Consider the following 23,592-nt stretch of genomic DNA (forward strand, 5'->3'; position numbering starts at 1 on the left):
TGGAAGTAAAATTTTAATGCATTTTCCCATATTTTCTTGGTTACTATTGAACCTCATCCCATTACAACTTTATTTGGTATAGAGAACAGTCGATGATTGGTGTCGGATTGCCATGTGATAGCATTTGCCACTTCAATGGCTAGAAGATCTAGTTTGCTAAGATGGAAGGACTCTGTCCCTCCTAGTTATGCATAATGGACGACCCAAACCATGGTCATGGTTGAAACTTGAGAAGATTAGATGTAATGTTTTGAAAACTGAAGTTAAGTTTGATAAAATGTGGTGCATTTTTATGGAATATGTAAAGGTTTAATGAATAATACAGCAGTTTACTATTTTGTATCTACCATACAAAATATTTATAATATCTTCCTGACCTTACTAATATTTACACATAAGGCAATTCACCAACACACCATTACTGTTACCCTTTTGGTGGTTTAAGGGATCCCAGTGGCTTTTGCTTTTTAGTTTAGGAATTATAGAAAAAAAAAGAAACATTATTTGGGAGAATTTCCAAGCCAAAATAAATTCAGATTACTGTTGTGAAATCTCCCACAGATATTGGCTGAAATTTTGATATGTTTTAACACTAATCCAGTATTGCAGTGGGAACAACTTCCTTATTTGAATGATGTGTAATGAATTGCACATCAAGTTGGAAGTGAAAACTCCTGTCATATCAGAATTTTTAAAGTTTATGTTATAGTTAACAGTTGAAAAATGCTTCAAGTCATAGGGCAATATGTGCTAACATTTGTTTGGAATGATATAGTGAAAACGGGAGCAGGCACCATGCATCTATGACAGTTAAAGGGACATTGTGTGCAACGACATCTCCCTTCAAGAGAGTCTGAACATCATCTAGGCATGGTATAATCAGAAGAACAGGATGATGCCGCAGAAAGCTCCATGTCCCCATGATGAAGGGTCAGCTGAGGTGAGGATAACCCTATCCAAGGTGAACCTGCACAAGGCAGTAAGACCAGACAACCTAATTGGTCGGGTATTGAAGAACTGCACAAACCAATTGATAGAGGTCTTCATAGACATCTTCAACACCTCACTGCAGCAGTTCACCATCCCCGCAGTATCCATGGTACCCAAGAGGGTGATAACAACAAGCTTCAATGATTACCGCCCAGTGGCACTGACTTCCACCATTATGAAATGCTTCGAGCGGCTTGTGGTGGAACGCACCAAAACGCACCACTCATAGACACTAGGTCCATTTCAATTCGCCTACAGACAGAACCAATCCACTGACAAGGCTACTCCCTTATCCCTCCACTCATTCCTGACCCATCTATAAAATGAGGCCTCATAAGCCAGGCTGCTGTTCTTGGACTTCAGCTCAGCATTTAAAGCGATCATTCGCCAGAGACTGGTGGAGAAGCTGTCCTCACTGGAACTCAACACCCCTCTCTGTAACTGGATTCTGAACTTCATTTTGAAAAGACCACCGTCTTTTGGGTCAGCAGCAGAATATCAAGCACTGGAACACTTCAGGGCTGTATGTTCAGCCCGCTCCTGGTCAAACTACTGACCCATGACTGCAACACCAGATCCACCCTCAAACAGTGTCATTAAATTTGCATATGACATATCAGTTGTTGGCCTTACCTGCAACAAGATGAGTCACACTACAGAGAAGAGGTGAAGTAAAAACACAATGCCGGAGAAACTCACCAAGTCAAACAGCGCTCTTTATATAGCAAAGATAAAGATACATCACCAATGTTTTGGGCTTCAGCCCTTCATCAACATATGGAAAAATGAGAAGATCATATCACAGAACAACATGATCACATCAGAGAAATATAAAATATCTTGTGAAAGGGAATTTTATGTGTAATTTATAATTTTGGTATTCAATATTATTTTTGGACATAGCATGAGTTATGATTTAATTGTTTAATTATTATAATTCTAGAATATGATGTCCTGAATGAAATAAGTGTAATTATTATTGGTTCTGATTCTTACTTACAATTGATATTTGATTTGTATAGATTTGATTTGATTTATATTATCATTAGTATACCTTGTGTAAAGGGTTTTTGTTAAACAATAAAAATATTTTAAAAAGAAAGAAAAAATGAGAAGAGGTTGAAAATATTATAAAATAGTGCGAGAGTAACAAGATGAGATTCAATGTGAACAAGACAAAGGAGATGATTGCAGACTTCAGGTGGGCCTGGAAAGACCACCCTCCACCACATATTGAAAACTGGGTAGTGGAGAACATCAAGTTTCTTGGTGTCCACTTAACAAATGACATATCCTGGACACACACATCTCCTCACTTGTCAGAAAGGTACAACAGCAACTGCACTTCCTGAGAAGAATGAAGAAGGCAAGGCTACCGGCCACCATCATGTCAACCTTCTACAGGAGCTCTATTGAGAGCATCCTGGCCAGCTGCAGTGTGATTCAGTTGCTCTATCTTAAGCAATTCTTATGCCAAAAGTACTCTGTAATTGGTAAGAGATTGCTTAAGGTGGTATGTGAGTGGGAAGGGAAAGTTGAGAACCACTGCTCTCGACTCAATTGTTACTGAAATTCTTTGCTTGAGAAAAATTGTCATTGGCCCATTTCCTTTGGAGTTATGGAAACCATGCACATGAGTCAATTAGGTATGATTAAAACGGTGCTTTTCAAACTTTTGCTTTCCACTCATACACCACTTTAAGCAATCCCTTACTACTGACAGAGCACTGATGGTATAGGGATTGTTTAAGGTGGAATGTGAGTTTAGTGGGGCAGTTTGAAAACTACTGGTGTTGAGATTTGGATCAGAGGTGAATACACAGGACCATAAGAGCTGCAGACAGAATCACTGGGGACTCCCCCCACCCGCATCAAAGTGATCTACCGGCATCGTTGTTTGAAGAGGGCACACAAAATCATTGAGGACCCTGCACACAGCATGTTTCAGCTACTCTTGTCGGGAAAGAGATACAGGAGTATCAGAGCCAGAGCCACCAGGCTGAGAAACAGCTTCATCCAATGGGCAGTGAGAATGCTGAATGAGCTGCTCATACTAATCCTCTGAGCCAGTGGTTCTCAACCTTTTTATTTCCACTCACATACCACTTTAAATAATCCCATTGCCATTAGTGCTCTGTGATTAGGAAGGGATTGCTTAAGGTGGTATGTGAGTGGGAAGGGAAGGTTGAAAACCACTGCTCTAGACCCAATTATTACTGAAATATTTTGCTTGAGAAAAATGATCATTGACCCATTTCCTTTGGAGTTATGAGACCATGCACATAATGAGTCAATTAGGTACGATTAAAACATTGGTTTCCAAATCTTTTTTCTTTCCACCCACAAACCACCTTAAGCAATCCCTTCCTAATTGCAGAGCACCTAAGGCACGGGGAATACTTAAAGTGGTATGTGAGTGGAAAGAAAAAGGTTGAGAGCCACTGCTCTGAGCCACTATTTATGAAGCAATATTTATTTATTTTTATATATGTACTGCATGTGTGTTATGTCCGTTTATGTGCGTGCATATATGAATTGCAAATGGCTGGTATTTTGGTGGAAAAGATCATCAAAAAAGTAAATGGAATGTTGCTGAGATTGAATTTAACAGATCACGCTGAAATTATATGATGTACTGGTGAAATACTGAATGCAGTTCTGTTCTTAGTCGATAAAAGAGATACTGGCTTTGAAGGTGGTGCACAGGGGGTTCACCAGGTTAATTCCAGAATGAGCGGGTTAGCTCTGAGGAGAGATGGAATTGCATGGGCCTATGCTCGCTGGAGTTTAGAAGAATGAGGGGGGATTTTACAGAAACATACAAAATTATGAAAGGGATAGATAAGATAAAGGCAAAAATGCAGTAGAAGCTGATTAATTCAAAATATTTAAGGTACATTTACATAGAATTTTGCATAGTAGGGCAATTAAGGGTTATGGGGAAAAGGCAGGTTGGTGGAGACCAAAGCCAGTTCAGCAATGATCTTATTGAACAGCAGATCAGGCTCAACAGGCTAAATGGCCTGCTCCAGCTCTTATGTTTTTTTATACCTTCACAGATACAACTCGATGATCTCTTATATCATAGACCTTGTATCAAGAAAGCACTTTCTGTGCCTATAAATTCTGTATACCAGGTTTGGTTTTCTGAACGTTGCATTTCTGTGTAATGTCCTTCCTTCGCATTTTGCTGCAGGCCAGTGAGCAGCAAGCAGTGATTATTCTTGTTGCTTCTCTTGGTTTTTTTTAATCAGATCTCCAAAATAGCACAGCATCGTTGGCACCTAAACTAAATTGACAAATAAGAGCTCCAACATGGCAAGAAAGCTGGTGCAAGGGGACCCATTCTCATTGGTACAGTTTTCCATCGAGTTTTCAGGTCTCTCAATAGCTTGGTGCTCTCATCTTGCTTTCACTAAGATGTTTCAGGAAATCTTATAACATTTGGATCCACAAGAAATTGTGAATTTTTATTAATATTGCTGTGAATCTCCAATTAGCAAAGCCATTGATAACCTGGATCCTCTAATGAGGCTGCAAAAAATGAGCCCTAACTTAGTGCATTAAATGTAAAGGTGGTGGGTTGCTGCGAGTTTCTGATGCATTGTCAACTTCCCAGTTTTTATATTTACCCCCTTCCAAACAACTCATCTTCCAAATAAAATACAGCTAATGAAACTGGCACTTTCTGCAATGACAACTGGAACCCTTAAAATAAAATGCGGATTACCTTGCACGAGACTCATAATTTGCACTCGAGTTCATTTTAAAATGTAACTAATATTATAGCATGCTTTGGATTGCTGAAGCAAAGGCTACAAACTATATAACATTCCATGGTTAATGTATTGGTCAGCACTGCACTATTACAGAGCCAGCGACCCAGGTTCAAATCTGGTGCTGCCCATATGGAGTTTTCTCCCACATTCCAAAGATGTACTAGGTTAGTAGGTTCATTGGTCACATGGGCAGAGCAGCTCGTGGGCTGGAAGCTGTTGCTGTGCTGGATCCTTAAATTTAAAAAAGAATTCCATTTTGACAAGTAAGCATGCTTCATCCAGTCTTCAGGGTGCAAGGTCCCAAAAGACTGCACCCACATTGCCTTGTAAGCTCCACACCACCATCCAGATAGCGTTCTGAAAAGAAAGCAATTTTACTTCTTCGACATCAAGCTTGTTTGCAGTCATAGGCAGAAAATCCTATAGGTCTGTGCCCATTTCGTGGTCCCATTCATGGTTCATTCATCTCATTACCAAGCCTACCCTTCATTCCAAAAAAAAAAATCCAGATACAACTCGATGATCTCTTATATCATAGACCTTGTTCAAATGCTGACCTTTAATTTTCATTTATTTTGTTTGTCAGAGTTTGTCGGGGCTTGGTGGCAACCTCAAGATAAAGGAGCTCATAGTGGCAAAGTGCTCAGGAGTCACTGATAATGGATTACAGGTTGAAAAATCTAAAAATAATTTCTATTGCTAGAAAGTTATTATTATTTAACCTATGCCTCAGGAGAAAGTTTTCTAGTTGTTTGAATTCATATTGTAATTAATTTGTCATTTATTACTTCAATAGGATTGTTAATTTGTCAAATATATTAAAACTACTGGATTCCATGCAATTCTCTGAAATGGAATCACAATCATTATTTTGGTTGTTGGACTGGTTAGAAAGTTACAAGCTTAAAAGTGGTAGTTTTGACAAAAAGTACAGAAGATTTAAATGCCACTATCCGGCTTCTTTGCTTTCTATTATTTTAAACTTGATTTTCTGAGTCTCTGGCAAGGAAACAAATGTGAACCCAGGGCATCTTTTATTAAATGCAGACCAATGCTTAATGACAATATCAGAGTCACTTCTGCATGAGTAAATCACTTTTGGTATCCTGCAATGTGCTGATCACTGGGATCAGTGGAGGTTCTGTTCATGAGCTCTGAAGAATAAAAAGTTGCTCGGTCATAAAATTAAATTCAAATAGAATTAAATACCAGATCCTAGGGTATTTAACCTGTGAGAGATTGTGAAGCATCTCAGATCAAAATTGATTGTCATGAACAAGTCACAGAATTCGTTGCCTTGAGACAGCATTGCTATAAAATTACATTTAAGAATAAATAAATTAGTGCAAAATAAGAGGAAGTGAGACAGTGCCTGTGGTTCATTGTCCATTCAGAAATCTGAAGGCAGAGGGAAAGAAGCTGTCCTTGTGCCGCTGGGTGTTTGTCTTCTGGCTCCTGTACTTCGTGATGGTAGCAGTGTGAAGAGGGCATGGCCTGGATGATGAGGGCCCTTGAGGATAGAGGCTGCTTTTTTTAAGACACCATTTCCTGTAGATGTCCTTGCTGGAGAGACTGAAGCCCATGATGGTGATGGCCAAATTCACAACTCGGTCGTTTTTTCTTGTCCTGAGCATTCCATACCAGACAGTGATGCAACCAGTCAGAATGCTCTCCACAGTACACCTGTATAAATTTGTAAGAGTCTTTGGTGACAATCCAAATCTCCTCAAACGCCTCACGAAGTATAGCTGCTGGTGAGCCTTCTTTTTTTAAATACTTTATTTATTAATTTTACAAACTAAAACTCAGTTATTAACATTATCAGTGGTCAATGTTAACAGTATTAGTATTGACTACAGTTTACAATTATCAATGCTATACAAAGTTTTCTGCAGAGTTCAAGCTCTTTTCATCGCCCTCCTTCCCCACCTTCAACACTTAACACTTAACTAACCACAGTTACACACAACATTCAAGACACTCACGACAAAGGTATAAGACATATATCAGGGTTTTATGGATTTGTCACGACATGGAGGCCAGTGCTCAGGTTGTTTTTTTCTCTTGACTTTTCCTGTTTGGGATGGGATGGAACCCACCCCCTTCCTGCTCTCCCACTGATTGAGGGATAGACGGGGAAAGTAGGATGGTCCCCACTATAATCATGCAACTAAGGAATTTAAGTATGGTTGACAAATTTTCAAAAAAGTGTTATACTTTTTTCTTAAGTTGTAAGTAATTTTCTCTAGGGGAACATAGCTTTGCATTTCTGTGTTCCAGCAAGTAATGCTCAGTCAAGAGTTGGATTTCCAGGTAACTGCTATGCACTTCCTAGCCACTGCCAATGCAATCATTACAAATTGGATTTGAAATTTGGACAGATTCATTATAAGCCTTATGTCCATTATGTTTCCCAACAGGAATGACTCTGTGTTATGTGGGAGTTCTTTACCTAAATTTTTTTCTAGGACTTGGTCTAGTTCCACCCAGAAGGGTCTCATCTTGGTCTATGTCCAGGTTGTGTGCACAAAGGTTCCTGTCTTAATGCCAGATCCAAAGCATGGTCTGACATTTCTGGTTTAGATCTGTTGAATTTTTTCCAGCATCAGGTGCAGCTGGTGCAGGAAGTTGTATTGTACCAGCCTGTACCGCGCATTAATGAATGCAGTCATGCTGGTCCAACATCAGTCGGACAGCACCACTCATCAATTGTTATTCCTCGGTCCAACTCCCACCACTACCTTGATTTGCAAAGGCCTGGTTTAGGTCCTTCTACTTGGAGCAAGAAATACATTGCTGAGATGAACTTCCGTATGTCCCTCCTTTGAATCATGACCTCTATGTCATTGTATGTTGGTGGGGCCATAGTTGGACCTAATTTTTCCTGCAGAAAAGATCTTATCAGAGGTAGCAGTGGAACATCTTATTTGATAAATCATACTTATTCCTGAGTTGTTTAAACGACATTAGCTGACCACGCTCGTAACAGTCCTCTAAGCATCTGATTCCATTATGACACCAGGGGTCCAGGATATTGTTAGCTACTGTCAATTATATTAATCTATTTGGAGTCAGGGATGTTTTTGGGGATAGGCCCACTTTAATTCCTAGATATTGGTAAATTCTATTCTAAATAAAGATAATTTGCAGATAGCATTTGAATTTTGTCTAGTCACACATGGATCATGGATGTATAGTGAGTAAAGCAGTGGACTAAGCATGCATCCTTGAGGTGCACCTTTGTTGAACGTCAGTGAGGAGGAGACGTTGTTTCCGATTTGTACTGATTGTGGACTTCCAATGAGGAAGTTAAGGATACAGTTGCAGAGGGGGATAAAGAGACTCAGGGTTTGGAGCTTATTGTCCAGCACTAAGGTGATGATGGTGTTGAATGCTGAGGTGTAGATGAAGATGGTGTGATGTAATGTGTTGCTGTAGTCTAGGTGATCCAGAGCTAAGTGAAGAGCCAGTGATATTGCATCTGTTGTGGAGCGATTGTGATGGTAGGCAAATTGAAGTGGGTCCAGATCTTTACTAATTTTGGCCATGACCCCCCAACCTCTCAAAGCATTTAATCACAGTAGATATGAGGACCACTGGGTGATCGTCATTGAGACAGCTCACCCTGCTCTTCTTGGGTTGTTGCCCTTCTGAAGCAGGTGGGAACCTCTGACTGCTGCGATGGGAAATAAAAAAAAACCAGGCAATTCACAAGACCTTTATGGTGGTCTTTAGACATAGATATGGTGTAAGACAGTTAGCAAACTACATTTTGTTTTGTAGTTTTGGATGTTCCTGCTCTTTCAATTAATGTCCACATTATTCAGAGATGAAAAACTAGGTAAATGCTATTATTCTCAGTAAGTCATTTGGAATTAAACTAAAATTCAGTTTAAATTCTGATAGCAGATAAAGCAGAATTGTACAGTAATAAATAAGCTACTAGCTCCATTTTATATATGGCATCCACTAACACATGGATATGGTACATGCAAGAGTTTAAAACTCCAACCTCTTGATTTGAACCTAACCACATTCCTAGCCATTGAAGGTTTTACTATTGGAAACAAAGACATTGATGAGGGGAAAGGGACCTAATTAGCATTCAGAGGTCAGAGCCCATTTGATTCATTATGCGATAACATCAATAAACATAATATCAGGAGTTACTGGAACATTGCAGATGTCAGTCCACTTTTTAATAAGAGCAAAAGACAGGAAATTATAGGCTGGTTAAGCCTAACTTCAGTGGTTGGCAAAGATTATTAAGAATGAGGTTTCAGAGTATGTGAAAGCACAGGATAAGATAGGATGAAGTCAGCATTGTTTTCTTCAGGGGAGATCTTTCCTGACCAAATTGTTGAAGTTCTTTGAGAAAATAATGAGCAGGCCAGACAAAGGAAAGTCAGTGGATGTTTACTTGGACTTTCAGAAGGCCTTTGACAAGGTATCCCAAATGAGGCTGCAAAACAAGATAGGAATCCGTTGCATTACAGCAGGATGGATAGAAGATTAGCTGACAGGCGAAAGACAAAGAGTAGGAATAAAGAGGCCTTTATGGCAGCTGCCAGTGACGAGCGGTGTTCTGCAGGGGTCAGTGTTGGTTCCACTCCTTTTCCTCATGTAGGTTAATAAATTAGATGGCTTTGTGGTCAAGTTGTGTAATATATGTGTTGAGGCAGGTAGTGTTGAGATGGAATACCATGTAAAGTGTATGATCAAACTTTTTTCTAGAAGGAATAGAGAAGACTATTTTCTAAATGGGGAGAGTGTTTAGAAAGTAGAGATCCAAGAAAACCTAATTAGGAGTCCTAGTGCAGGATTCCCTAAAGGTTCAGTTGGTCAGAAGGAAGGCAAATCTAATGTTAGCATTCATTTTGTGAGGACTAGAATAGATTCGGATTTCAAATTTATTGTCAGAGTACATACTTGACATCACATACAACCCTGAGATTCCTTGTTCCTGCGGGCATGGCAGAAATACCACTAATTGGTAGTGCAAAAAAAACCCAAAACTGTACTCAGCATAAACATGTAAACAAAGAACTGTAAACAGATAACAAATGTAATATAAAACAAATATAAAAACAAAGATGTAATGCCAAGACTTTATAAGGCATTTGTCAAAAAACATTTGTAGTATGAGAAATTTTAGGCCCCATATCTAAGGATGTGCTGTCATTGGAGAGGGTTCAGAGGAGATTTACAAAAATGATCCCACAGATGAGAGGGTTAATGTTTAAACAGCGTTTGAGGCTCTGAGCTTATACTTTCTGAAGTTTAGACGGACGAGGGGGAACCTATCAAAATATACTGAATGGTGAAAGGGTTGGATAGTGTCCATGGAAAAGATGTTTCCAGTAGTCGCAGACTCCAGGACAAGAGGACACAGCCTCAGAATAAAAGGTTGTCCCTTTAGAACAGAGGTGAGGGAACATTTCTTCAGCCCAAGGGTGGTGAATTGTGGAATTTGTTGCCACAGATGGCTTCCATTTCCTGTCAAGAATCTTTCATTTGGAGTGTTGTTACCACTCCAAATGAGAGATAATGTTGTTATGCATTTTATGCATGTTGTGATATCAGCCAAGGGGGGGGTCACAGCAGGAACAGTGCATGTATAAAAGTCGCGTCTAAGGTCTAATAAAACTCAAAGCTTAACCCGACTACACTATGTGCATGTGTGTCTTCTTTCGAGTAGCACACGGCTACAGTTGTGCAAATTCTTTTCCTGTGACAAAAGTACATGCGCACTGAATGCTTGTGCAAATGTAAACTTGAAATTGTTTCAAGATAATTTTGGCACAGCCTATCTCTCATGGCTAATAAAACTATATAATACAAGTATGATTGCATTCTATGAAGTAACGTATTACTTAAGATTTTATTCTATATTTTGAACTACATTATTTTAAGTAACTAACCTTTTGTGCACACATTGACGCTGTTTACATCTGGTACTACACGGATGGCAGTCTCTTCAATCTGAGGCGCCTGCAAGCTCACACCAAGACACAAGAGCAACTTGTCCGTGAAATACTCTTTGCAGACGATGCCGCTTTAGTTGCCCATTCAGAGCCAGCTCTTCAGCGCTTGACCTCCTGTTTTGTGGAAACTGCCAAAATGTTTGGCCTGGAAGTCAGCCTGAAGAAAACTGAGGTCCTCCATCAGCCAGCTCCCCACCATGACTACCAGCCCCCCCACATCTCCATCGGGCACACAAAACTCAAAACGGTCAACCAGTTTACCTATCTCGGCTGCACCATTTCATCGGATGCAAGGATCGACAACGAGATAGACAACAGACTCACCAAGGCAAATAGCGCCTTTGGAAGACTACACAAAAGAGTCTGGAAAAACAACCAACTGAAAAACCTCACAAAGATTAGCGTATACAGAGCTGTTGTCATACCCACACTCCTTTTCGGCTCCGAATCATGGGTCCTTTACCGGCATCACCTACGGCTCCTAGAACGCTTCCACCAGCGTTGTCTCCGCTCCATCCTCAACATTCATTGGAGCGACTTCATCTCCAACATCGAAGTACTCGAGATGGCAGAGGCTGACAGCATCGAATCCACGCTGCTGAAGATCAAACTGCGCTGGGTAGGTCACGACTCCAGAATGGAGGACCATCGCCTTCCCAAGATCGTGTTATATGGCGAGCTCTCCACTGGCCACTGAGACAGAGGTGCACCAAAGAAGAGGTACAAGGACTGCCTAAAGAAAGCTCGTGGTGCCTGCCACATTGACCATCGCCAGTGGGCTGATATTGCCTCAAACCGTGCATCTTGGCGCCTCACAGTTCGGCAGGCAGCAACCTCCTTTGAAGAAGACTGCCGAGCCCACCTCACTGTCAAAAGACAAAGGAGGAAAAACCCAACACCCAACCCCAACCAACCAATTTTCCCTTCCAACTGCTGCAATCGTGTCTGCCTGTCCCGCATCAGACTTGTCAGCCACAAACGAGCCTGCAGCTGACGTGGACATTCCCCCTCCATAAATCTTCATCCGCGAAGCCAAGCCATAGAAAAAAAATACCTTTTGTGCACTGGTTGTAAAATGTATGTGCATGTGAACACGTGCACAACTTAGAGGAAACAGTAAACACAAGAAATTGGCTATGCAGCCCCTTGAGATCAAACCAAATCCCTGGCAGCAAGTCAATTTTCCTTCAGACTCCTTATCCTCTGATTCTATTGGAGTACATACGCCTTTATTATGGTGCACATAGACAAATATGAAGCTGATTTGACACAAATAATGTAACAAGCAGGGGGAAAGTTAATTATGTCAAGTTATGCAGTAGTTATTTGGATACAGAATTTATTTTTCTTCTAAGTAATTACTTGAATTGTAAATTACATACACTGCAAAGTATTATATGTGCTAGAATTTAAAAAAAATGTATTTATGTATGTCAATAACTTTCTACAAATGCTAAATTCTAATATAGTTGTGAGTGAGGGAACAGATTTGGCAGGCCTCAAAGGCAAGAACTCTGGACACAGTTTTTGTAGTGAAGGATTTTATTTAGAGAAGGCAAAAGTGGGAAATGGTAACAGATGCAACACACACACACACATAACAGTGCACATCTTACCAACAGTTTCTATAGCATCCTTCCACATTTCTGGGCCTAGGGTGAATCCAAGCTGGCAGAAATGGAGAAGAATGACCATATGGCACCTTTATAGTGCTAGAGGGTCCAGCCCAGCTCGTTAGCTCAGTTCCAATAGGGTTAATCCAATTACCAACAGCCAATGGGCCAAGGCCAAATACAGGCAGGCTGGAGAGTCCAGTCCAGGTAATTTACATGGGTACAATGGCAAGGTGTGCACTAATGGGTTTGTCCTCCAACTCGGTCGGGATGAGTGCTTTGATATGACAGCCATAACCCTTCCCAAAACAGTTGTCTATCAATAGAAAATTAATGTTATAGAAAATAAAGGACAGCAATTTATGTTTTTACATATTTTGCTTTTACATCAATAAATCTGTATTGGCATACATTCATGCCCAAATCCAATAGTTTTGAGGAACGTAGTGAATATGTTAGCAGAGCTAATGGGAGTAGAAAGATGACTAATTTTCCTATTATTTATATTGGCTGGGTTTTAGCACACAAATCATAGAATCATATCTTGGGAGCTATTTTTGTTCATTGCATTAATGTTTATTCTGAGCACTGTGCTCATTTTGCCTTCCCTAAATTAATAGATTTTTAAAAAAGGTTTTCAAGTATTTCTTGATTTCTCTTTGAAAATATATTGTATTTAATAATTGCACCAATGTGCAAACATCTCGATCTGTAAAACAAAATTTGATTAATCTTCTTCATTTTATAAAACTTGCTGGGTTCGAGTTCCACTTGAACTCAAGGCCTGGCTCCTGTAGTTGACAGATTTAGTGAAGTGATCTGTGAACAGTGACTGGATCTGAATTTGATAATTAGCCCCCACCACAGAATACTCTGATGTCATTAACAGGATATTACTGTCAGAAATCTTTGAACTGTTTTTAAATGTCTGATTATCATAGATATTTGAAAACAGTTCAAATAAATGTAACATTTTTAAAAATTAGGAAATATTAAGTTTTACATTTTAAGTTAGGAAACAAAATGACAGGGCAGGCTCAATGGGCTGAATAGCCTATTTCAGCTCCTATGTCTTATAGTTAAACAAAAATGGAAGCATAATACATTTACAAAGTAGTTTAAACAATTAGAAATTCATTAAAAACAAAAATAAAAAAGGAAAAAATCTGACCATACCTTTTCAATCAAGGTCAATGACCCTATTCAATGATTGGAGCCAAATTACTTCTGACAGCTATTTCCTCAACATAATACATATGCATGTAATGTTGATTCTGCATTGCAAATGTACAGGCACATGAATGAAAGCTGGTCAGATCTACACTGCTGATTTGGCTATCTTATTAGTTCTGCCAGCTAGAAGAAGTGTTTCAACCCAAACTATTCAAAATTTCAATCAGTCCTTCCCCCCCCCCCCTCACCTTAATTTTCTAAATTTCAAAAAACCCATTAGTTTGTATGCTTAGTTCTTTGTAGTTTTATCAGTATTACTTACAACCTTTCTTTGGTTCATTGGAAAATTTGGATACATTCATTCCAGTCTTTTGTTAAGCCATTCACAGAAGTAGGTAGTATAAGAAACAAGAGTGGACTACACCAAGATGGAATAGATCATGCAGTCCTTGTGCCTACTTCACCTTTCATGAAGATCCTGTCCAGTCTTGTCCTCAACACCACATTCCTGCAGATCTCCTCCTAAATGCAGGTTCTCTTACAGTAAATAGTTGAAGTCTCAATGCAGATCCCTGTATATTGTCACAAATTACATTCAGCCATTGAGAACATGGATGTTGCAGCACAGGCGGTTTCCTAACTTGATCACTATATCACCATTTCAAAGATCTTCAAGTTTAATTCAAATTTTTAGAGAAATCTGAAAATCCATATAAATAATATCCATTGAAATCTCCAAGACAAGAAAAAAAGTTCTGTCAATTTCAATGGACATGCCCTGCAAATATAACCTGGCTCTCTCTGATCTGCCTGAAATACTCAATGTTCTTCAGCCACACTTAGAAATTGATATTTTCCTAATACGTGTCTAAAATATCTTTAGAATCTATCACTCTTTCATAGTATTATTTTGTTTTATAATGCAGTAAGTTATTGTCCCCAGTCACTTACAGGAGCACCACACAGGGAGTCCTCTGGTATTTCTATTTTCATATGTATGATTTTCATTTCCTTTTGTGAAATATCAAAGTGAAAATTCTGAAGGAAATATCACTGATTAAATCAGACAGTTCAAATGAACATACATGGACCTTTGAAAATCTGTTACAGGAATCAAGATGATCTCAAAACCCCAATATTTCCAGTCATATTTAAAACCTTGAACTTGTCATATTAAATCCAGAATGAAAAATTTAAAAATAATGTAGTCATCTGAATGAAATTTACAAGGTAGATTCAGAGTTCAAATTTAGAATGAAAAGCAAACTTTTCCATCTGAATTGCAGTAGGCAATTGAGGATGATATTTTCCAGACCTTGAGGTTTCCTTGTGTAACCACAATATAGCTGAATGAAATGCTGCTCATTGAAGAATCAAAATTATGGGCTGAATCTCAAATCTTCAAAATATATGGGCTCGGATAGTATTACAGATCAAAAGAAAAAGAAAATCTGTAACAGGAACCAAGATGATCTCAAAACCCAATATTTCCAGTTATAATGCAGGACAATTAGCCCACAGAATAGTTTAGTTATTTAATGAGGTTGCATGCCTTCACTTTAAGCTCATTTTAAAAGAAAATCATATTCACTGTGACTTCAGCCTTTGAAACATTTGTTACAACATTAAATTCATGTCTCTAGGCTAAGAGGAACGGGATTGTTTCTTTCCAGCCCAACAAACTTTAGTTAAACCTCAACCAAGTGATCAGGTAGTTTGCTCATCTACTGCACCACATTATGTATTGCATGCTGTTACCAGACTCCAGATCACCTGGTGATGCCAACTGATCTGCATTTCTCCCCCTATTGCCAACCTGTAACTCTTTATTCTCTCACACAGTTGTTCATCCCATTAGTTGGATTTATTTGAACTTTCAGAAACTACAATTTTATATTTGGACATTTCTGGGTATTCCATATCTCAAAGTTGCTTGAAGCATTGAATAAAATATGGAGGAGAACAGAGATTGAGATGTGGACACTAATGGATATGGATTTTTTATTAGAGAAAAATAAAAAGCTATGTAGATTCTTTGATGCGTCTGAATCTAAATGGTTATTTCAACCATAAACATTGAAACAGATCTTGGAACTTAGACTGTGAAGAAATAAAAAACACAACCTTAAAATTTGTAAATCTTATGTCAAACAAAATCATCATGAAAGAAATCCCAAAGGATTATAGAAAGCAGATACCAACGATAGCAATTGACATTGTGTCCATTAGCTTTCAAATATATTCAAGATAATGCTTGCAGAATAGCAGTTCTGAGGTCAAGTAACCTGAAAGAACAGATTACATGAAGGTTTTGCAGTTTTTATACAGTGCGGCTCCTTAGCTTTATTTCTGTTAAATTCCTGCACAGAAATAACCTGTTTGACCAACTTGTTCTGTCAGATGGTGAGCCAGTAACATAGGACTGCATTTGAGTAGACCACGATCGTCTGATCAGAGACATGGCAATTGCGAATTTAGGTTCCTAATCACATAGGTGGAAATTGTGGAAGCAGATCATAATTAATGGAGTAGTCTGTGAGAAATGGTGTTCAGGGAAAGTAGATAATGATTGCACATATCTAATGGTTATTTAGGAGGCTTTACTGATTAGTATATTGGGCTATGAGAAAGCACAAACCTTGCATAATTTCATTTCTGGCAAAATCTGAGGATTTATGTGACAGTCCCCACTTTTGATGTTTTTTAAGAGAGCGTTTGAAAGCTATCTAGATTACAACGGGGCATTCATTGGATATGAATGGCAGTTATTTTTTACAAATCCAACTCACGGCCCCCCCACTTCCAAAGAAGCCAAGTAGTCTATCACAATATTAATTACTGATTCTGTTTTTAACTTCCAGACTAATTTAGTAAACAAAATGTAACTTCCTTTGCTGCCTTGGCCATTTGAACTAAGTTTGTCCAGGCTTTTCATTTACATAAACACTGTGTACTTATCTGACTCTAGATTTAGCAACAGTTTTATTATTTGTTCAAATTAGAATGTCGCACATGTTCAAGAAATTAAAAAAAAAACTTGGCATTTTTGTGTTTCAGAAATTCTATCATAAGATGTTCAACCTGGAGTACTTGGATATCTCTCATTGCCTCTCCGTGTCTGATCACAGTGTGAAAACTCTGGCTTTCTGCTGCAGAAGGCTCCTTTCATTCAACATTGCTGGATGTCCAAAGGTACACTTGGAAGATTGAACCAATAGATTTTTTTCAATATTTTTTTTTCTGCTTTAGTTCCTTATTTGTCCTTCCTAAATATAGTAACTTTCCAAGAGGGAACAAAGTCAGTTCGATCTCAAATCATTCTTAGTATTCTTGGCTGGCCCAGTTTTGATTCTAATCTTTAGCAAAGGAATTAATCTCTTTTTGAGCAGCTAGTATTTCCAGCATGTAGTTTAAATGCAACTCTTGAAAAATTTTTGTTTCAGCCTAATCAGTAATAGTGGAGTTCCACAGGGATCTGTTCTGGGACCCCTGGTCTTTGTGATTTTTATAAATGACTTAAATGAAGAGGATACCAGAGGTTTTACTGTATACGGTATGCTAAAGAAAAGAACAAGTCCGCCAACATTAAAACACATAGTGTCCCTTCATTTATAATCTTTCAGAATACCTATGAATTACATCTGAATTAGGTATCTACTAACCAGACTCTGCCAGGCCCATATCCTAACTTGATCTCAAAGCATTATGTGGCTAAGGATATAATTTTGAACAGTTCTTTGAAGCTCTTCCTCCCCAAGACACAAATGATACTGACAAAACAAATAGCTTCTTAAAGATGACCATTCATTTTCAAACTGAATGCAATGATATGATGGGTAGAAATACAGTAGGATATGGAAGAGAAAGTACAAATATTTTTTTAGTAATTTACACCTTAACTGGAACATTAGGTATGGAGACCATATCTAAATAGAAGATTCATATATGATCTTACTAAGGTTCTGTATAATTGGAACAAAACATCTCTCCTCTGGCATTGAATGTATTTCTTAATTGCTTATTGAATTTGTATATTAACTTAAAGTGAAATATAGACAAGGGGACCTCAGTTCTTTTGAACACCAACTTTCAATCTCTCACTAATTAAGAAACCAACATTTCTAGTTTTCTACTGAAATGGTTGACTTTATTAATATTCCATCTTTCGCATTCTTGTCGATTCTGTCCCTCTGCGTCCTCTTTAGAGTGCACATTACCACTTGACTTTGCATCATCAGGAAACTTGTACAGTATTTGTTATACTTTTGCCCTAATCCAAAACATTGATATAGATTGTGAACAGCAGGATCCCTAACAAATCCTAATCATAGCCTCCAAACTCAAAATGGCCTGTTAATTCCAATCTATTTTCTGTCCATTAATCAATCTTCAATTACCTACAATATCACACGCTCTAATTTTGTTTCTTTTTTGTGGCACCGTCCATTTTCATTGCCCAATTCCATTATTATTCTCTAAATGCACTGTATCCATATAATAATATATTTCACCAAGACCCCTTGTTAATATCAGGGTAACAGATCCATGGTTTCTTTTTCTCTCTGTTTATTTTATAATGTTATATTTACTATCTTCCAGTCTGACTCCATGAATATTGAGAATTGTTTCAGCTAAATCTATCTAAAAATGTCAAAGTGTTCTGGTTTTATGGTGGGAACCATAAGTGCCATATCCAAAAATTTTCATGGTCAACATCCAGTGCTGTAGGTCCACAGATGTGTGACAGAAATCCCACTTAATTGGATTTCTTGGCAAGCAAAATACCATGAACACTAAAAATCCTCTGTATTTGATAACCCATGTGCTATAACAGAGCATACTTGAAACACTCAGCAGGCCTGGCAACATCTGTCGAAAGAAAAAAGATCAGAACCAATGGGTAGAATATTTGACCCTGAAAATCTGAGTTGTGGTCAGATCAGATACTGATATCTTAAAAATAAGAAATCGAACCTAAATTGCCCATGATCTCACCCATTTCCATCTTTAATAGATTTGGCCTAAAATGGTTGAGGCATTAAACAAATATTTTGTTTTAATCTTCATAATAGCAAATGCAATGATTGTACCAAACTGTGTGGAATCAAAGAACAAATGAGAGTGAGGAAATTCAGTTGGTTAATGTTATTAAGGAGTTTCAGCAAAAATTAGGTAATGAAAAGCCAACAAATCCCCTGGAGCTGACAGCCCAAATCCTTGCATTCTATCAGATTATATCTCCTTAGATTGTAGATGCAATAGTGGGTTTTCATATATCTAGAGTATAAGGTAAAGAATTAACAGAGCATGCAAGAAAGGACAGAGAGGTAAAAGGGAAATCATTCAGGTTAAGTGAATGGACAGGATAGTGGAAAAAAGTTTCATGTGGGAAGAACAAATAAAATCTACTTTCTGGAAACACTTGATGAATGAGTAAATTTTGGGTTACAAAAGAAATCCTAACACTCAACATGTAGAAATAACAGTCCTTAACAGTGTAAAAGTAAAATTGTCCTATAATACAATGTAAGGGACATTAAAGTGAATATTTTTTGCTGTAGTTGTACAGAATTTTGTAAAGATTACACTTAGAGAAATGAGCGCAGTTTTGGCTTCCATATGTAAAGGAAATACATACTTGAAAGTGGAATTACTCTGAAGAGTCTTCAAGTTGAAATGTTAACTTGAGTTCAATTTAGACTGCAAGTAGTCCGCAAAATTGTTTTGGGCTGCCACAGAACTTTTTACACAGCCTGCGTTGCAGGAATTTTGTAATAATTTCCCGTTACACAGTGGCTGTGTAAAAAACTATATTAGTTTCTCTTTCTACAGATGTTGCTATCTTCTACACTTGCTGTTAATTAACATATTTATATGACTTGCAGACTTTACAATGGTTGATGAATTTCCAAGTCTTTAAGAATGCCTATAAGGGAATTTTTGTCAGTTAAAATACCAAGTGTGTATATGCCCTGGAGAGTCATAAGTGTCTACAGCCCAAGGTTCCCTCCAATCGTACCCTGACCCAAATAAAGATTCTAGCACTGTAATCCTACCCCTATCCTCCAGCATCAGACATGGACACACAACCTTGGTACTGCACAGAAGTGTTAGCTTTCCAGCATTATGGTAAATGTTTTAACAAAATACTCAATTTACAAAATGAAATTTCATATTTTTTTAATTTTTCACACTGTGAACCATATCAATCAAAATACATACAAATATTTCTTAAATATACACAGTGGCATTTCCTCCCCTTTTTTACCCTCTACCTTCCCACCCCCCTCCAAACCCATTAAACGTTCAACATATACAATACAATAAAACCATTAAACAATGTCATCACACAATGAAAATGAACAAGAAAAATGTGTCATCTACTTTTACACACTGGATCAAGTCATTTTGTCTTCTTATCATTTTAGGGGGTAGAGGTCCGCGGTATGTTCCATGTACGGTTCCCAAATTTGTTCAAATAATGTGACTTTATATTTTAAATTATATGTTATTTTTTCCAATGGAATACATTTATTCATTTCTATGTACCATTGCTGTATTCTCAGGCTCTCTTCTGATTTCCAAGTTGACATTAGACATTTTTTTACTCCAGCTAAGGCTATCATAATAAATCTTTTTTGCGCTTCATCCAGTTTGAGGCCTAATTCTTTACTTCTTATATTACTTAGAAGAAAGATCTCTGGATTTTTTGGTATGTTGTTTTTTTGTGATTTTATTTAATATCTGATTTAGATCTTCCCAAAACTTTTTCATTTTCTCACATGCCCAAATTGCATGTACTGTTGTTCGTTTCCTCCTTATAGCGAAAACATCTATCTGATAATGTTGGATCTCATTTTTTTAAACTTTTGGGGCGTGATATATAACCTGTGTAACCAATTATACTGTATCACGCGTAACCTTGTGTTGATTATATTCATAGTTCCAGAGCATAACTTTTCCCATGTTTCATTTTTTAATCTTTATGTTTAAATTTTTTAACCACTTTTTTTTGGGTTTATAGCTTATTTCATCATTTTCCTTCTCTTCCAGCTTGATGTACATGTTCGTTATAAATCTTTTTATTATCATTGTGTCTGTAATCACATATTCAAAGCTGCTTCCTTCTGGTAATCTCAGTCTGTTTCCCAATTTATCCTTTAAGTAGGCTTTCAGTTGATGGTATGCAAACATTGTACCAGGAGTTATGAGATTTCATATTTGTTTTGTATTTATTGATTCATCAGATTACTGACTTAAGTATACAATACCTGGCTGGAGTTTGCCATTATATTTACTTCTTGGACATCTCGGGCTGTGTCAAGCTTACCGATTCAATATTTAAGTTCTTAAAGAAAGGCTGCAAAAAACTACGCATCCTCAATATGCTGTATTGCCCAAAGATCACAAAGTAAGTATAATTTTTGCGTATGCTTATTCTTGTCTTGTGTTTTTTGTGCTTATGTACACAGAGAACAAAATCAAAATAAAAAGAGAAAAGAAGTACTCTGTCTGAAAATGGAATTAATGAGTGTGACCAATTACTAATCTGAGAAAGGGCATGCCCAACAATAACATAGATTTCTGCAGCAGTAGAAATGGAAAGTGGGGAAAGGATTCAAGTCGGGGGAAAGATCAAATAGATAACTTTTTTGGCATCTCATGGTCTCCTTCCTAAAACTGGCAGAACTTCATGGGACTAGTGGGCAGGAGTTGGAAATGTGAAACATTACTTTGGGATGTTGTGGATTCAAAACTGTGCCAACGATAGGTAAGGATTTGGCCACCAATGAAGAGGCATTGCCGGTTATCAGGATTCCAAAGGATCCTCATTGAGCCTGGATGCTGTACTTGTGTTCCACCGGGGCCCATAGGTTAGTATAAAAGGAATTTTGCATCACTTTCTTTAGCTGTTCTGACCTGCAAAGCTTCCTGCCATTGTTTAACTACTGGGATATGCAACACGTGGGGCTCTCCCAATCCAATGTAAAAATCATGCTCTGGCACCAATAATACTAATACTTGAATATAAAGTCTGCCTGAAGTGTTGCCGGGTAGAATACAGCAACAGAAGGCAAGTCAATCAATTTATCCTCATTTTAATCCATCCTTGCTAAGCAAGCTAATTCAAAATGAAGAATTTATCATAAAATTGAGATGGATTTACATGGAAGCTAACTGCAAAATACTTCAGTTTCACCTCTGTTCTTATGAGATAGGAGAAGAAGTAGCCCATTTGGCCCACTGAGTACGCTCTTCCATTCCATCATGAGCTGACCTATTCTCCCACTTGCTCCACTCCCCATAACCCAACAACTTGGCATCCACAGCCACCTGTAGTAGCAAATTCCAGAGGTTCACCACTCTCTGGGAAAATAAATTCCCCCATATCTGTTTTAAATGGGTGCCCTACAATCCTGAAGTTGTGCCCTCTTGTCCATGGGAAACATCTTTGCCACATCTTGTAACATTGCTTTCTTCACATTCACTCCACTAAATTGTCTGAAATCTTGGCACTCATATTTTGAACTGCCAAGTCTTCTCATAAAGGAAGATCTTTCTTCATATTTCTATGGCAATACAATAGTGGGGAATAGGGCTCATCTTTCTTTGCTGCATGTTAGGGCCTTAAATGCTAAAAATGATAGTGGCTTGCTGAAGGTTGCTGCATGGGGTACAAAATACAGTAGACATGCTGATATGAATCCACTATTCAGAAGGCAATTTTAGCAGTTTATCTTCAGATTCAAAGTACTTCAAACACATGAACAGAAGTGACCAACAGACATTTATGAAATGGAAGGGAAGAAGCCATCTTGTCGAGCAAACCCATCTCTTCTGGTGGTGGGTAAATGCATTGTTTATCTACTTATCTGATGCTTTCAATCCTCTTCCAGTAAAACTTTGAAGGAACAAGTTTAGCAAAAACTGAAATAAATTCTTTTTGGTCCTCCAATCCTAATGAAACATTCTAGAAGACCACAAGATGCCTCAAATCCCTCTAATTGCAGCCAACACTCATGTTACCATCTATGATTAAAAATTGTTTTCCTCTCAGGAAATTGCTGAGCTTTTGTTTTTGAAGCCCTAAAAATTCAGACCCACCACATGAATCATTAATATGTTCCAGAAGGTGATTACTCTAAAAAGAGCACTGTAAACCTCTAAGTTTAACATGTTTAACATTTAAGCTCTCAGTCTCATACTACCCCAACACAAGTATTCTATCCAATGGACAGAAACTGATGCCTCCTTCATTGAGAATTCCTTGATTTTATAGGTGCTTGTGTGCAGCCCCAATATGATCAGATATAATCCCTAGTTCACTATTAAAGAGTAAATGATAAATTAATATTACATTTTCTTTAACATACTTCCCAAAATGTTAAAGTGAAGGTGCCACAACATCTGGGTGCCCTTGTATTCAGTCATTGAAAGCAAGCACTTAAACACAGGAAGTAATTAGGCAGGAAAATAGCATGTGGGCCTTCGTCACAAAAGACATTGAATACAAGGGCAAGCACATGTTGCAGGTTTTTTTTTACACTAATTTCTGGGATGGCAGGACTACCATACGACAAGATTGGATCAGTTACAACATTCACTGTGGTACAGTGGGAAACTTAATAGCTATCCATTTATAATGCATGAGAAGCATACATCATGGGAATTATAAATAATGATACCTCCTCTTCTAAAACTTTGATTATGTCTCAAGTCCAACTAGCCAGCATGTACGGTAGATGTGCAGAATTGCAATGAATTGTTTCTTGTCACATATACCAAGGTACAGTGAAAAGTTTTGTTTTGTGTGCTATTCAGGCAAGTCAATCCATATATTTAAAAAAAAATGTTGGTACTGCTGGGGGAGTGAAGACGCAGCACTGAAGACTTCCTGATTGTATCAGAGGTTTGGATCTGAAGTTCAGTGCTGCTGACCACTGGAGACAAATCCATGGACACTCAGTGTGTCTGAAGGAACTCACTTTTGCTTCTTTATCCTATTGTTAGGGGTGTCGGGAAATGGTTATGGTGACTCCTTGACTTGAGTCT

General features: G+C 38.0%; 2 protein-coding genes across 5 annotated transcripts in view; one reads left to right on the forward strand and one right to left on the reverse strand.

The window, feature by feature from the left end:
• The window catches only part of fbxl13 (F-box and leucine-rich repeat protein 13), a 129,676-nt gene that overhangs the window by 77,286 nt on the left and 28,798 nt on the right, over positions 1-23,592 (forward strand). For all 4 annotated transcript variants that reach the window (XR_011348291.1, XM_069909722.1, XM_069909723.1 and 1 more), the window contains exons 19-21: positions 5,356-5,439; positions 16,597-16,731; positions 20,787-20,950. Coding sequence is in view for 3 of the 4 variants with exons in the window: in XM_069909722.1 (XP_069765823.1) it covers positions 5,356-5,439; positions 16,597-16,731; positions 20,787-20,950 (383 nt within the window). In the remaining variant the exon portion in view is untranslated. The remainder of the gene's footprint in view (positions 1-5,355; positions 5,440-16,596; positions 16,732-20,786; positions 20,951-23,592) is intronic.
• Positions 1-23,592, reverse strand: part of fgl2a (fibrinogen-like 2a) — an 82,903-nt gene that overhangs the window by 2,475 nt on the left and 56,836 nt on the right. The window lies entirely within an intron of this gene.

Source organism: Narcine bancroftii, chromosome 13 (genome assembly GCF_036971445.1).
Source record: "Narcine bancroftii isolate sNarBan1 chromosome 13, sNarBan1.hap1, whole genome shotgun sequence".
Lineage (NCBI taxonomy): Eukaryota > Metazoa > Chordata > Chondrichthyes > Torpediniformes > Narcinidae > Narcine > Narcine bancroftii.